The sequence below is a fragment of the Ranitomeya variabilis genome, chromosome 1 (genome assembly GCF_051348905.1).
Source record: "Ranitomeya variabilis isolate aRanVar5 chromosome 1, aRanVar5.hap1, whole genome shotgun sequence".
NCBI lineage: Eukaryota > Metazoa > Chordata > Amphibia > Anura > Dendrobatidae > Ranitomeya > Ranitomeya variabilis.
Window position 1 is genome coordinate 844,382,126 of NC_135232.1, and position 16,202 is coordinate 844,398,327.

General features: G+C 39.5%; 1 protein-coding gene across 1 annotated transcript; it reads right to left on the bottom strand.

Moving 5' to 3' along the window:
• Positions 1 to 2,885: 2,885 nt before the first annotated feature.
• LOC143787529 (interleukin-8-like) lies at positions 2,886 to 5,990 on the bottom strand. The gene is made up of 4 exons (XM_077276363.1): positions 5,836 to 5,990; positions 5,586 to 5,718; positions 4,686 to 4,781; positions 2,886 to 3,645 (listed from the first exon to the last, which is right to left on the bottom strand). Exons 1-4 carry the CDS (start codon positions 5,963 to 5,965, stop codon positions 3,615 to 3,617), a joined length of 390 nt encoding a protein of 129 aa, XP_077132478.1. The 5' UTR covers positions 5,966 to 5,990; the 3' UTR covers positions 2,886 to 3,614.
• Between the last annotated feature and the right edge of the window lie 10,212 nt (positions 5,991 to 16,202).

The following is a 16,202-nucleotide window of genomic DNA, read 5'->3' on the forward strand; positions in this document are numbered from 1 at the left end:
GAAGCCGATAGTCAATGCAAGGTCTCAAAGACCCGTCTTTCTTGGCCACAAAAAAGAATCCCGCACCAAGAGGGGAAGAAGATGGACGAATATGTCCCTTCTCCAAAGACTCCTTTATATAAGAACGCATTGCGGCATGCTCAGGTACAGATAGATTAAATAATCGTCCCTTAGGAAATTTACTACCAGGAATCAAATCTATAGTGCAGTCACAGTCCCTATGAGGAGGAAGGGCACTGGACCTGGACTCACTGAATACATCCTGATAGTCCAATAAATACTCCGGAACTTCAGAAGGAGTAGAAGAAGCAATAGAGACCGGCGGGGAATCGCAATGAATTCCCTGACAACCCCAACTTGACACAGACATAACCTTCCAATCCAAAACTGGATTATGGGTCTGTAACCATGGCAGACCCAAAATGACCAAATCATGCATTTTATGCAGAACAAGAAAACGAATCACCTCCCGATGTTCAGGAGTCATGCACATGGTCACTTGTGTCCAATACTGCGGTTTATTCTCCGCCAATGGCGTAGCATCAATACCTCTAAGAGGAATAGGATTTACCAACGGCTCAAGAACAAAACCACAGCGCTTGTCAAACGACAGATCCATAAGACTCAGGGCAGCACCAGAATCCACAAATGCCATAACAGGGTAGGAAGACAATGAGCAAATTAAAGTCACAGACAAAATAAACTTAGGCTGCAAATTACCAATGGCGACAGGACTAACAACCTTTGTTAGGCGTTTAGAGCATGCTGAGATAACATGTGTAGAGTCACCGCAGTAAAAACACAACCCATTCTGACGTCTATGATTTTGTCGTTCAGTTTTAGTCTGAATTCTATCACATTGCATCGAGTCAGGTGTCCGTTCAGACAATACTGCCAGAGAATTAGCAGATTTACGCTCCTGCAAACGCCGATCAATCTGAATGGCAAGAGTCATAGAATCATTCAGACTTGTAGGGATGGGAAACCCCACCATCACATTCTTAATGGCCTCAGAAAGGCCATCTCTGAAATTTGCGGCCAGAGCACACTCATTCCATTGAGTAAGCACGGACCATTTCCGAAATTTTTGGCAATACACTTCAGCTTCATCCTGGCCCTGAGAGATAGCCAGCAACGCTTTTTCTGCCTGAATTTCAAGATTAGGCTCCTCATAAAGCAATCCGAGCGCCAGAAAAAACACATCAATATTTGCCAATGCAGGATCTCCTGGCGCCAATGAGAAGGCCCAATCCTGAGGGTCGCCACGCAAGAAGGAGATAACAATTTTAACTTGCTGAGCTGAGTCTCCAGACGAACGAGGTCTCAAAGATAGAAACAATTTACAATTATTCCTAAAATTCCTAAATTTAAATCGATCTCCAGAGAACAGCTCAGGAATAGGTATCTTAGGCTCTGACATAGGACTACAAGTAACAAAATCCTGAATGCCCTGCACTCGTGCAGCAAGCTGATCCACACTAGTAATCAGAGTCTGAACATTCATGTCTGCAGCAGGGCTTCAAGCCACTCAGAGAAAAAGGGGAAGGAGGAAAAAAAAAAAACTCAGAACTTTTTTTTTTTTCTTTTTCTTTTAATCCCGCTTCAGCAATGCATTAAATATTCTCTTTTTTGGCCTGGAATACTGTTATGATCCTAGTGGTAGAGGATCTCAGGAGCTCCAGCTAAGTCCGCAAACACAAAAACCAGCTCATAGGGAAGTGGTCTTATGCGGTCAGCAAAAAACCCTATAAAAATATCCACGCTGAAGATCCAAGAACCCCCGCACCGACTAACGGTGTGGGGGGAGAATATCAGCCCCCTAGAGCGTCCAGCAAAAACAGAAATCACATTTTGAACAAGCTGGAACAAAATAAGAGCAAATCAAAAGGACAAAAATAAGAAAGCAGAACTTAGCTTATCTTGCAAAACTCAGGGACCAGGAGTCAGGAGGAAAACACATAGACTGATTACATCGATTCCAGGCACTAGACTGAGTTTCCAGGAAGTCTAAATAGGAACACCCAAGGCCTAACGAACCAGGTGGGTACCAACCTGGGGAAGGATAATCCAAGTGCCATACCGCTAGTGACCACAAGAGGGAGCCAACAAATATAGTTCACAACATGTGACGCACAGATAGGCCCAGGGCACAGGGACGTATTATTACGACAAATGTCAGAAAGGGGTTAAAAAAGGACTTTAGCATTTTCTTTGACTTGTGCTTTTCAGTAATGCATAATTACTCAGACAAGGCGATTTACTGCCGTTCCTGACCAGATACATTTTTGGGATTTTACATACATGTGCTTTAAAGAGCTCTAAATTGTATTTCTCGATTCAATATTCAAGTAATGTTTGTGTCTTTATTCCTGATACATGGAAATAGTAATAATTTATATTTATTGTCATTTTTGTACATATTATTATTGCATTATTATTTATTATTATAATATTTTTTGCAGATATTGAGTTGGAAAATAAGGGACAGTATCAGTTTTTTCCCTTTTTAATTTATTTTTTCTTTTATGATAACAAGTGACCACTAAATGTTTTCTTCATTCTTTACCCATTCTTTGTCTGCTATTTTTATATATGGAACACGTTTTTGTCATTTATTTTAGGGGGCAGAATTTGGTAACAGCTATTTCGAATGACCGTGGCATTTTTATTTACTTTATCGGTTATTTCATTTCTTTATTTATTCATTTTATTTTCAGAGTAGGGGCGGGACCGCCCGGACTTTTGATGTCTATGGGCAGTCCAGAAGCTGTTAATAATGCCTTTTTAAATATCATGCTAATTATAATTTCTTATATGCAAAAGTAAATATTAGTTTTCCTTTTGAAGCAGAGTTCATAATAAATTTAAGACTATGTTTTTAATTAAAAAAAACATTTTATTAAACAAATATTCTGTCTTATTAAATAAAAATCATGTAAAAAAACAAATCACGTAAAAATAAATAAATTATATTTAAAATAATCATTTGATTCAACACGAAAGCAAATAATTACAAATTACAGTTGATTAGGCAGATTAATGAATGCAAAAATACAAAAAAAAATGTAACATGTACCAACATTTACATTAAATTCCATAGTGCTACATAAATACAATTTGGAAATATTTTATAAATTCTCTACTACAAAAGTAGCAGAGCAAATAATACTGACACCATGTAGCAAATATAAATACTTCATATTCCTATTACACATGAAATTAAAACATTTCTATGTCGTAAAATGGACTTTTGTCAGTTATGACTTGGTTTCTTTTGGATGCATTTCTTTTTTTCCCTTCATTGATAGTTTTTATAAATGATGTATTCCTGGTTTATTATACCAAAGAAGGTGATATGTATATTTAATTATGAAAATTATAAGGCTATGTAAGGTCGGATCTTATTACCACATCAAGTTAAACTTTTACAACTTTTTAGATGAAATTTGATGTGGGCAGCTTCTTCCATTGTGGTCTTCAGCACATAGTTGAAAATATCCACTTCTGTAGGTGTCTCACTCCAGGCCACATTTCCTGCATGGATTCTTCTACAGAGAGCTTTCATTTCAGCCTTCACTCCATTCCCCGGAGACTTATTGCTTTTCATGATGATCTTATTTAGTAGATGGTGGATTAGTCTTAGACCTAGATTTGCAAAAAAATAACAAGTAATGGTAAATTGTTAGTTCTCGAAAAAAGTACATGTCGATCCAATTATTATTATACTATGAGATGACATATCGATGGCTTCTCCTTAGAAATTAGGAACGAGGGTTCAATGCCTGGTCCACTCACTGATGAGATTACCAGGCATTGTGCCCCACTAGTTTTATTAGGCACAGGGGCACATACAGTAGGCACATGTGGCTGACCAGGTAGTGAGGTTAAAGAGAATCTGTCACCAGATTTCATGATGTAAAGTGAATAAATTATTAAATAAATTGCTCATACCTGATTATGCTGGTGCACATACTTGGAAAATCCACAACAAAATGGCTGCACTATTTCCCATCTCACACATAAAAAGTTTTCTACTTTCAAAAAAGTGGACCTCAAACGATTGGATACTTATAGAAAAAATTCCAACACAGAAAGTACTTACCCTCCTATGTCCTATGGTCCAGCACCAGATCCCCAACCCTGCTCTGGTTTCTGTGTTTTGGTTACGAGCTGTGGCTTTGTTGTCAGAGTGACTCGAGCAGCGGCTGGGACCAGCACGTGACTAGCAGTAAGTATTGTCTGTGTGGTTTTTTTTTGCACTTATCAAATTGCCAACTGTATGGAAAACCCCTTTAAAATAAGTATTTTAGAAGTCCAGCAAGAGCCAGACTCATAAAATTCTTATTTTCATGTAGAGCGTGAAAACTTTCCAAAAATATATTTTGGCCACTCTGACATGGATTTTCACTTATTCTCAAAAATCCAAAACACAAGTACAGCACTCGGCTTTCTCTAGTAGTCATATAGAAAACGAAAAGGAACCGAGGTCGAGAATGAATAGCGCCGCTCCAATCAAGATTCACCAGCCTCATCAGGTCTTAGAGATCCATCTAATAATGTATGTAGCTTGTATCATGAAAGCTGGTGACTGATCTGACTTAATATGTGACACGTTCCATATTCTTAGCACATACGTATAGGTTTCGAAACATTTAGGTGATTTCTGTAAAAAAATTCATACTTACAAATCGAATTCTCTTTCAATTCTCCTCTTGACCCATGCAGCAGTGGGATCCAAGCATACCTCTTGACTAGTTTCTTTACCAGTTTTAATAGTGGCACTGTGGAATGAACGAGCCGTAAATAAGGGAATAATTGATGCATATATATACCTATCTATGATCTATCCTACTTCTACTCACTTCTTTCTTTGTGGAGTTGAAGGAGGACTTTTTCATTTCCTGATATAGTTTTAATGAATTTTTGAAACATTTTTCAAGAGTTTTTTTTTCCTGAAGTGTTTTCTTTTTGCAGCCTTTTGATTGACCAGTGGTTAGTTTACAGCAGATTCCATAGGGAGCTGCTTCAAACAAAATGACATGCAGTTTATTATTTTCCCACCATGCTTTTTCAGAACCTGAAGCTGAAAAAAATGCTCAGAATACTGAACATCTGAAAAATGCCTGGTGGGAAAAAAAAAGAGATTGCATGCCAATTGTATGAAGCAACTTCTGAAGGAATCGACTCCAAAGTAGGCAATGTCCAATCAAATGGCTTCAAAAAAATCTCTTCCAGAACGCTTCAAAAACTCTTCAAAATCGCTTCAAGAAATGGGAAACTCCAACGAAAAACTCCCCACAGAAGAAGAGATCCTTCAAGAAGTTTCATCTAAAAGTCTGGAAAAAAATGTGTGTGCACATACCCTTATAATGTTAATAGATTAAGACTGTGGTGTATTTAGACACTATGGCTAGTTCTGCCAATTAGCTTCAGTCATTTTTACTTATGATATTCTTTGTGTAAGTCCCCATACAGATCCAGAGCAGAACTCTACATAGCCTGACCCTATGGACATCACCTAACTGATTGCCTTGGTGACAAGCTTAATAAATGCAGATCAGAGGAAAACATTAACCAATACTTACATGACCTCCAAATTCTTGCAGTGAGCGCCTTTACGGATGATTTTAAAGTCCAGGATTTGCTTTGAAGGTATTGGCGTGCGCACAGTTTTCACACACTGACATCTGAGCTCTCTCGTTCTTCTTATGGACCTTCCTGTAATAAGAGGAGACGACAGACAAGCGTTACCATGCAGAATAGAATGAATCCTGCAATATATAAACTATTAGTTATAATCTGGGTGTAAGTTGCTATCACTGAGTCGGATCTTACCTTCTGAAAGCACTAGGTATGTCAGGCAGGCAGCCAGGAATAGGATAGCCATGCTTGTCCTCATGATTAGGGATGGTCTGCCTTTCTTACGAGCTGTGGTTATTAGCTCTGTCTCAAGAGTTCTGCTCATAAAACTGCTGCTGAGCGCTTTTATACTGTGGAGACAGTGATTGCACAAGAGGAATTTCCAGACCCTCGGGATAAGTAGAGTGTCCTACTACACATACAATCGCTTTAGGGGATTCCCAACTTAGGGAAACTCAGCAGGCGACACATGTTTCAACGACACATTCAGTGGTAACTACTTTTCCGCCAAAAAAACAGGATGTTTTTTTTTTAATGTTCCCCGCACACTACATAATTCCATATACGTCAAAAATTAATTCTGATGTGATTAATAGTTTTGCAATCATTTTTTTTGATTCCTGTATGCCAGTAGAAATCAATACAATTTTATGCATTTTAAATGTTGCACTGTAGGGTTTTATGTTAATAATGCATAATCACTTCATAAATGTAAAGTTATACAACTGAGGAGCAGTTGTATGAATACTGTCTTAAAGGGAACCTGACTGGATGCATTTGTACCCTAAATTAATTGTCTGGTTGTATAGGCAGTGTTACCCTGAGTAAATCTGTACCTTTCATATAGAAATCTGCCTGGCCATTCCTGACAAATATAACTTTGAAGTTATATGCAAATCGGATGTAAGTGCTCTGGGCGTGTCAAAGCCTTTCAGCTCTCTGATCCTCACTGCATATTCCTGGTTGCAGACTCCTGCCTATGATTGATTTATCAGTCCAGAAGATGGCATCAGCTCATATCTCTTGCAAGCGATGTCACTGCTTGGAGCGCCACAGTACTATAGACAGATAAGGCACACAGGTAAAGGTGGCATTTGCAAGCGATATCGGCAAGAAGAGGCAGATAATGCCGCCTTTATTTATTTGTCAACCATACGGAGAAGATGCCAGGCATGGAATAAGCAGTGAGGGCTGGAAAGCTGAAAGTGCTTTGCTACGCCCAGAGCACTTACAGCTAATTTGCATAAAACTTCAAAGTCAGATTTCTCAAGAATGTCTGGGTGGATAGCTACAAGAAAGTTAACAATTTAATCAGACCAACAGCATCTATACAACTATACCATCAGTTTAGAGTAAACTTAAAAAGGAACCTGTCCGGAGGAATTTCTATACAAATTAGAATTATACTAGATGCATCAAATCAATATGGGAAATATGACACACCTTTAGAAACTTTTGTCTAATCTTATAACACCTCTTGATTGGATTATTTAAAAAAAAAAAGTGCCAATGTGGTGTATCTTAGACCATGCTCAATTTAAATAAGGCTGGTTTCACTTCAGTTTCTCCTTAAAGGGAATCTGTCACCATATTTTTGCTACCTTATCCGAGAGAAGCATAATGAAGGAAAAAGACCCTGATTCCAATGATGTATCACTTAGGGTACTGGGTGCAGCAGTTGTGATACAATCAGAGTTATTAGATGTAACATGCAGCAGAGTTCAGAAAGCTAACCCCGCCCACAGCACAGCTTTCTGTGTACAGACAGTGAAGAGCTGCTTATCACAGAAGGGGGTGTGGTTGGTCATTGGCTCGTGTGCACTGTGGTCTGAGCAGTGATAATCTCCTACTGATAAAACCTTCATTGTATGTAACTGACAGCACACAGCCCAATAAATGGCACATTGCTGAAAATTCTGTGTCTTAGCCTCTGCAATATGCTATCTTCAGATTGCATAGCAAAACCTGCTAAAAGATTCCATTTAGTACATAAGTAGAATGGCAGATCCCTTTTGGTGAGTAATCTTTTGTGCATGGTGAAGCTCCAGGTTAATCCACAAAATAGCAGGGTTTCTGTTACAGCTAAAACTAGAAGTTTACATAAACTATAAAAAGACACATGTGCATGTTTTTCGCAATGTCTGACATGAAATCAGAATAAACCTTTCCCGTTGTAGGTCAATTAGGATTACCATAATGATTAATATTTGCCAAATGCCGGAATAATGAGAGAGAGAGAATGTTTTAACCCACCCAACAAAGGCCATGTATCTGTATCATATCATCACTCATGGAGAAATTAGTGCAATGGTTCCTGTTCATAATGGAAGCCATAAAGTCTTGTCTTATCCATCCTGCAATAAATCCAATGCTGCTTGGACTCGTAATGTGATCAGTTAGTAATCTAAGGACAGAGCATATGTGAATTTACACGTTTTTGGCCGGCGTCACACTGGCGAGTTTTACGGACGTATGAGCGCAGAAAATACACCCGTAAAATACGCATAACACACGGCCCAATGATTCTCTATGGCCCAGCTCCTATCAGCCGTATTTTACGGATCCGTATTATACGGTCTTCTACGGCCGTACAAAATCGCAGCATGCTGCGTTTGTCACCGTATTGCGCAAAAAAAATTGCCAATGAAAGTCTATGGGGGCAAGAAAAATACGGATTACACGCGGACCAGCAGTGTGACTTGCGAGAAATACGCAGCGGAGTTCTATAGAAAAGCCGGTAATTCAATTGCCAGCTTTTTCTTTCTCCTTCACAAACCCGACAGTATATGAGACATGGTTTACATACAGTAAACCATCTCATATCCCTTTTTTTTTTTGCATATTCCACACTACTAATGTTAGTAGTGTGTATGTGCAAAATTTGGGCCCTGTAGCTTGTAAAATAAAGGGTTAAATCACGGAAAAAATTGGCATGGGCTCCCGCGCAATTTTCTCCACCAGAGTGGTAAAGCCAGTGACTGAGGGCAGATATTAATAGCCTAGAGAGGGTCCATGGTTATTGGCCCCCCCTGGCTACAAACATCTGCCCCCCAGCCACCCCAGAAAAGGCACATCTGTAAGATGCGCCTATTCTGGCACTTGGCCACTCTCTTCCCACTCCCGTGTAGCGGTGGGATATGGGGTAATGAAGGGTTAATGTCACCTTGCTATTGTAAGGTGACATTAAGCCAGATTAATAATAGAGAGGCGTCAATTATGACACCTATCCATTATTAATCCAATAGTACGAAATGGTTAATAAAACACACACACATTTTAACAAGTATTTTAATGAAATAAAGACACAGGTTGTTGTAATATATGTACTAGAGCACTTCTTGCACAACGCACCTTATGATGTATAAAAGAGCACATGGAGCAAGTTTTAATGATTATATACTATATCTATGCACGCCTATTTAACACACATGTATGGCTATCACATGATGTAAATGATTGGTGATTATATGTATAAAAGCACATGAAATGTTACCACCCACTGCTTGAGAAAGGCTCAGTGTGAGCCGAAACGTCGTATAGAGATGTGGGTCTGAATAAAAGTCACAAGTTTTTCCATCTTCAAAAGAACTGGAGTGCTGCCTTTTTTTCCCTGTATTGGCATATTGTTTGGGTGGATGAGAGGACCATCTTACCCAGGAGGCCTGGCACCCAGCGGTGAGCATTGTGCTGTTCCAATTTTTATATCTATATACATACTGTATATATGTTTTAACGAACATTTGAGCACATAAATCCATTAGATGTCGGTTTTGCAAGCCTGCGAGAAAATATCGCAGTACGGATGGCATACGGATTACATACGGAGGATGCCATGCGCAAAATACGCTGACACACCCTGCCTACGGATGACATACGGATCACTATTTTGGGAACATTTCTGCGTATTACGACCGTAATAAACGGACCGTATTTACATACGCTGAGTGTGATGCCGGCCTTAGTTCTGTACAATCAGACTGAAGAAATTGGAAGCATACCATGGTCCTGTACAGGACCCATTCATCTCAATGGCAGGTATATCACAACACCACTTTGTACATTGTGTACAGAAAAGGTTTTAATTTAATTATTTTCAGAAAATTCAAACAATAATTTAAAGCTTATGAGCTTTATTTATTTCCCAATTGCACTTTTATTTGCATTGCCAACACCCCTTTACAGTAATTAGAATATTACCCCTGAATCCTCCCAAAAAAGCAATAAACAAAAACACATGTGCTCCATGCTAAATAAAAAAGATGAAAAAGACATGAGACAGTATGCAACTTCAAAAATCCTTCTGGCAACTTTCAAAGGATTACGGCTGGATTGTATCAGTGACAGTGTAAATGACATCATTAATCACAAAACATGTGCAGACAGATGAAAGAATGTTGGAAAATAGCAATGAAATGTCGGATGTGTAGAGCACAAAGGGATCTGGCCAAACCTGTTTTCATTTTTTTTTTCTTACTTTCAATTGTGAATGATATGTTTGGGATACGTTCATGAATGGTTCCGTCTGATGAGATTGCCCTGCCATTGGCAGATGGGCTTACACAGTTTGATCAAAATGTGTACTAAGACCCTTATAGAGGCCCTCCCATTACGTCTTTATTAAAAATGTGCATGTAGTATAGTATGAGTGTATTTATATACTCGCCTACCAGTGCTCTCTCCGGGATCCAGTGCCGTTCTTCTCCTCTTCTCAGTGATGTCACCAATCTTCGGGCTCTCCAGGTCATTCTGCTGTCTGCTTCACCCGGAAGTGGCTTTCACAATGTAATCTGATGAAGCGTCTGTACGAAGTGCCATAGACTTACACTGTAAAAGACTTCTGGCTCACGCATAGAGTATAGAGTGAGCCAACTAGTCACAATTGCGCTGACATCACTGAGAAGAGGAGCAGAACAGCGCTGGACACCGGAGAAAACAGCGTCAGCGGAGTATATTAATACACTCACACTACACTACGTGCACGTATACACACGTTTAATAAAAAAATATACATAGGAGTGCATCTTCAAATATAGATCAGTCACAGAAATTTATAAACAAAATGTACCACATGTGAACATACGCCTATCACAGCAAGTACAAGTATGCAACGATTATATATTATTTTTAATCAGCTTAAAAAATGTCATCATTAGCAGATGCAGTAAATATAACTTACCAATGTAAGTTCTTTCAGGATTAACTGATTTAAGGAGTGCTGCAAGAGTAACGATGGATCAGTTGTTTTCCAGTCTTGATAATCAGCTTTCCAATTTTTACACCCCGAGGTTATTAGTTCTGATCATTTGTGAAAAGCACATTCGTCTATGGTTACTCCTACCAACCATGATTGACATAGGATATCAGTATTTAGTGCCTGCTCAAAGTTTATTTGGCCTTTGGGTGATAGAGAAACAGTATTCCCCCTAGTGCCTCAACTTTCCTTAATTGCTTGTTACACGTTTTGCTGTATAGTTTTCAGATGTGTGTCTTCTGGTAAAAATTACATGATTATGCAATATGCAAACACACCCTAAGAAGGAGAGAGGTGGCTATGTGCTGCAAAGTTTAAAGTTACCCTTTTATTGCTAGAAACCGGTTCAGATGACCAGAATAATTTAATTTTTTTTTCATCATCCTAGATTTAAAATGATAATAGCCAGAACCTTTATATTATTATTTGAGCACATCTATATTTTGCCTAGCACTTAATTGTTATAAATGCAGAAAAAGACTGCATCAACCTTTTCATTTGCACCATTATTGATTGCCAGATATAATGTGTTCATTTAATTCTACATTGTTATTATTGTTATTAATGTCTAGGTTAGTTATTGTTTTGTGTTGTTTGTTTGAAGGGATTTTCCCCTACTTTCAAACTTATTACCCCAGGATGGGGAATATAAAAGAAAACGCTCTGTCCTCGACTCCTGGACTTGCGCTTCTCTTACACACTTTACTATGTTCTCCAATTGTCTCATGATGGCTGCAATCAATCAGCAGTCAATGATTGGTTCCAATCTTCACATTCTGTCTGAACAGGACTTTCATGCTTGTTTTTTCAGACATCATCTGTATATGCTATATTAGAAGGGCTCCATAAATAAATTCTAGCATAATTTCCTTGGCCATGTACATTCTTAATTCATTACTAAATATCACTTTCATTCAGTTCTCCACACTACATGATTGCTTCCATTTAGGTCACTATTAGTGATCAGCGAACCCATGGATGTTCAGGTTCAGCGGCTTCAACGAAGCTACAGTTAAAAGTTTGGTCTGAGACTGAACTTGACCCCGAACCAGAACCCAATAGAAGTCAATGGGGAACCAAACTTCATTGCTTTAAAATGGGTGTAAAATGATGATCGTAAGGTTTAGGGGGCTGCAAAAAGGAAGCCAAATGGGGGTAAGAGGAGGACAATTGTCCTGCAAACAAATGTGGATAGGAAAATGACTTAAAATAACATAGGATAAAAAAAAGAAAAAACTATACTCATGTGCAAAGAGGTGAAGGTTGAAGAGGAGCAGGAGGTTGAGGAGGAGGTGATGGTGTAGGTGGAAGAATCGGAGTTGGAGGAGGTAGCCTAAGCTAACTTATTTTTTTAGGTACATCTGAAAACAGGCAGTATAATAATCTGTTGGCTACTCTCTCTCTGTATACAGGCTGTGTAAAACTGCAATTTTCTGTCTTTAAAACAATGAGAAAAGCATCAAATAGGAGATGTGGCCGTGTTGCAGGTGGTGGTGGTGTAGCAACTGCAGGGAGAGAGAGGAGATGGTCGATCTATGTCTGCTAAGTGCCCAAACAAAACACCTTCCTCTGCTACAAGCAGGCTACAGGACATTCTGTGTAGTTTTGTAGGCCTGAGTACTTTTGGATGAATGGTCAGGCCAGAACAAGTAGAGGTGGTTTTAGATTGGATGGCTGAGAATGCCTTCAGTCTCTTTGCTTTGCCTTCTACCCAGTCCTCTGCTGAAAGTGCAGATTTGGCACCTGCTGCTCATGGGAATCTGTCTTCCACCTCACCCCCTTGCAAATCAGGCAAGGAGTCTGAGCCCCAAGTCATGCAGCAGTCACATATGCTTTTTGTTGCCTGTGGTTTTGTGGGCCAACCAACTGACTCTGCCTCACAATTCAAAGAGATTGAGTGCACTGATGCCCAACCACTGTTCTTCTGTTGGAGGATGAGTACATGAGAGGGGTAGTGAAAACGGCCAGCGGACCATCTCAGCACATCTCTCATGATGCTGATGATGAAACACAGCTGCCAACTGCTGCAGTGTTTCTGTTGTGTGTACACCGGCAAGGATGGCAGGGATGAAGACTGGGTGGAACATCATGGAAGTATTATTATTATTATTACTATTTATTTTTACATGGTACTGTACAAGAGGAGGGGTTGCATGCAAACAGGGCCCGACTGGCCATCTGGCAATTTTGGCAAATGCCAGAAGGGCCTGTCTGGTCGTGGGCTGCCTTGTCTCCTACATTTTTAACAGAATCGGTGTTCTCAAGAAATCCATACTGTTAAGAGTTGTGACGGAGCACAAAGTTGCTGACTCTGTCACTTACCCCAGCGGGCCACAGGTAACATTAGAAATATTGGTCTTGTAGTAAATCTTGCTCTCCTCCATCCAGTGTAATATTAGTAGTAATATATCCTATCTGGTGCTTGGGGACAGGGACAGCATGGACCTGTGTGATTTCAAATGCCAGGGCTTAATTTCAGCTCCAGTCCATACCTGCATACAAAACACAAATAAAAATTACAATGAACAAGCTAATAGTGACAAACAGCTACAGAGGGGAGAGGACACTACCCATGCCACCTTACATTCTACTGGATAACGGAGAAGAAGATAGTAGGTTTGGGGTTGCAGCAGCTCTGCTGTTGGTGAGGTGGCAGCAGGGTCATTGCAGGCTGTATCCATTTTAAGGTACTTCTTGAAATATGTTTGTGGTCATTGTCCTGCTGGAAGACCCGTCACAAGGGATGCAAACCCAGTTTTCTGACAATGGAAACCCAAAATACTTTCGTAATCTTCAAATTTCATGATGTCTTGCACACAGTCAATGCACCCAGTTCCAGCAAAACCACCCCAAAACATCTTGGAACCTCCACCATATTTGACTGTAGGTACTGTGTTCTTTTCTTTGTATACCTATTTCCATATTCGTTAAACAGTAGAATGATGTGCTTTACCAAAAACCTCTATATTGGTCTCATCTGTCCTCAATACACTTTCTCAGAAGGATTTTGGCTTACTCACATATATTTTGGCAAACTGTGGTCTTGCTTTTTTATGTCTGTGTCAGCAGTGGGGTCCTCCTGGGTCTCCAGCCATGGTGTTTCATTTCATTCAAAGATTGACAGATAGTTCATGCTGACACTGATGCACCTAAGCCTGCAGGTCATCTTGAATTTATTTGGAACTTCATTGGGGCTGCTTTTTCACCATCTGGACTATCCTGTGTTGCAACCTTTCATCAATGTTTCTCTGCAGTCCATGTCCAGGTAGACTAGCTACAGTTCTTGGGGTTGTAAACTTCTTGATTATGTTGCGAACCATGAAGAAAGGAACACCAAGATCTCAGGAGATGGACTTGATACCTTGAGATTGTTGATATTTTACAACAATATTAATTTATTCTCCCCTTTCTGTTTTCCATACTTTATGTGGCACAGACAGACACACAATGCAAAGATTCAACTTCTCTTTTTATCTGTTTCAGGTGTGATTTTCATTTTGCACACATCTGCTACTTGCTACAGGTGAGTTTGAACGAGCATCACTTGCTTGAAACACAGTTGTTTAACCCCAATTTTGGAAAGGTGCCAACAATTTTGTTCGGCTTATCTTTGGGGTTTTGTGTGAAATGATGTCTAATTTGCTTTTATTGCCCCTGCTTTTGTGTTGCTCCAACACACAAAGGAAATAATATTTTATTTTCTAGAACAGTTTCAAGAGTACTAACACTTTTGGCCATGACTATGCACACAGGATGCACACACCCACACCTGGTATTTGCAGTCTCACTGATTTGCTTTTCTAGACGTGTGCCCTATAAGAACTTCATTATGCAGAAGTGGAGCCAAAACACGTGAGACTCATTTCCGTACAGGTTTGCATATATGACAGTATCAGTTACCAACCCATTTTATGAGCATTAATCAAACACAATTCTCAAATAGGTTGAAAAAGATATATACCAGACACATACTAGGCAAAGACATATACTTGCCCAAAAGATTGCTGCTGCACAGGCCAAACACAAGCACAAAAATCACTCTTATATCAAGCAACCACATGTCCAAAGATCAATCTTCAGGCATGCCTCTGGCAAACTCCATAAAAATATTAAATGATGAGTCATTTACGAATAAAATGACATCCAGATGGATATGAAAGACAAACAAATGACTGGCACATCCAGACTAGTGTGAATAGGTGCTTACCAGGAGGAGCTACCGCCATATACAATATGCAAAAAAGGTTGCACTCTATCGTGCCAAAGCATGTCGAATATGAAATACATGAAATATGAATATCAATACGGCTTTGGAGGATTAGGAAAGAATATGAGACTCTTAGCATATAATTTGGCCAAATATGTAATCACCACGTGGTGATTTTAATTACAGCAGGTCCCTACTTACCCATAAATACAGGCACTGCTAACTAACAGAGGTATCAAAATAAAGATTCCAACAGCATAAATAAATACTCCTAGCTAGAAGCATTGCTATGCCTGCTTCTCCATTAGTTATATTGAAAAATCACAAAATAGTGGACAAATCAATATATCACCTAAAGATGAGTACCAAGTACCCATAGACCACTATGACACTAACAATGTAAATTCAATAAAGTTTATTGAAAAATACATCAGCACATGCACATGCGTTCTGCGCAGTGGTATCTTGATTAAGAGTGGGTAAGCATTGATTGCTATCTTTATAAGAATTTCCCTAGTGTTTAGTTCCTATCATCCGGGCATTATATATGAGATTTTGGCCTTAGAGGATGTGCTGTGAACCTCATACGGGATTATGAACTACATATATATATATTAGACAATGCTATGCGATATGTGCTGATGTATAACCACTGCCATGTGTAAATTTACTGAGTCTTTTGAGATCCTCACATGTTAGGATATGTTTTTAGTATTATTTTTCAATAAACTTTATTGATTTTACATTGTTAGTGTCATAGTGGTCTATGGGTACTTGGTACTCATTGCTAACAAAGGTGTCCACATTCACCCAAGAATTCAGTCATCAGCCTTAGGGCTCATACTTGCGTGAAATACGGCTGAGTCTCGCATGTTATATACCGGCTCTGCCGCCGGCACTCCAGAGTGGAGCGTACGGCAGCATAGCAATACACGGAGCCGCACGCTCCGCTCCCAAGTGCCGGCGGCAGAGCCGGGTGTTACCATGCAAGACTCGGCCATATTTCACGCAAGTGAGTATGAGCCCTTAAAGAGGTATTCACACAGGTCAGGGACCCATCAGGCTGAGACCACCTTGACATTGGTTGATGGGCACATAATATTT

Bases quoted from the DNA above. Each gene is read 5' to 3' on its own strand.
- LOC143787529 (XM_077276363.1), bottom strand. From the start codon at position 5,965: ATGAGCAGAACTCTTGAGACAGAGCTAATAACCACAGCTCGTAAGAAA. The intron at 4,782-5,585 runs GTAAGTATTGGT...TTCATTCCACAG, and splicing joins TGCAAGAATTTGGAGGTCAT to TGCCACTATTAAAACTGGTA. The intron at 3,646-4,685 runs GTAAGTATGAAT...TTGCAAATCTAG, and splicing joins ATTGAAAGAGAATTCGATTT to GTCTAAGACTAATCCACCAT.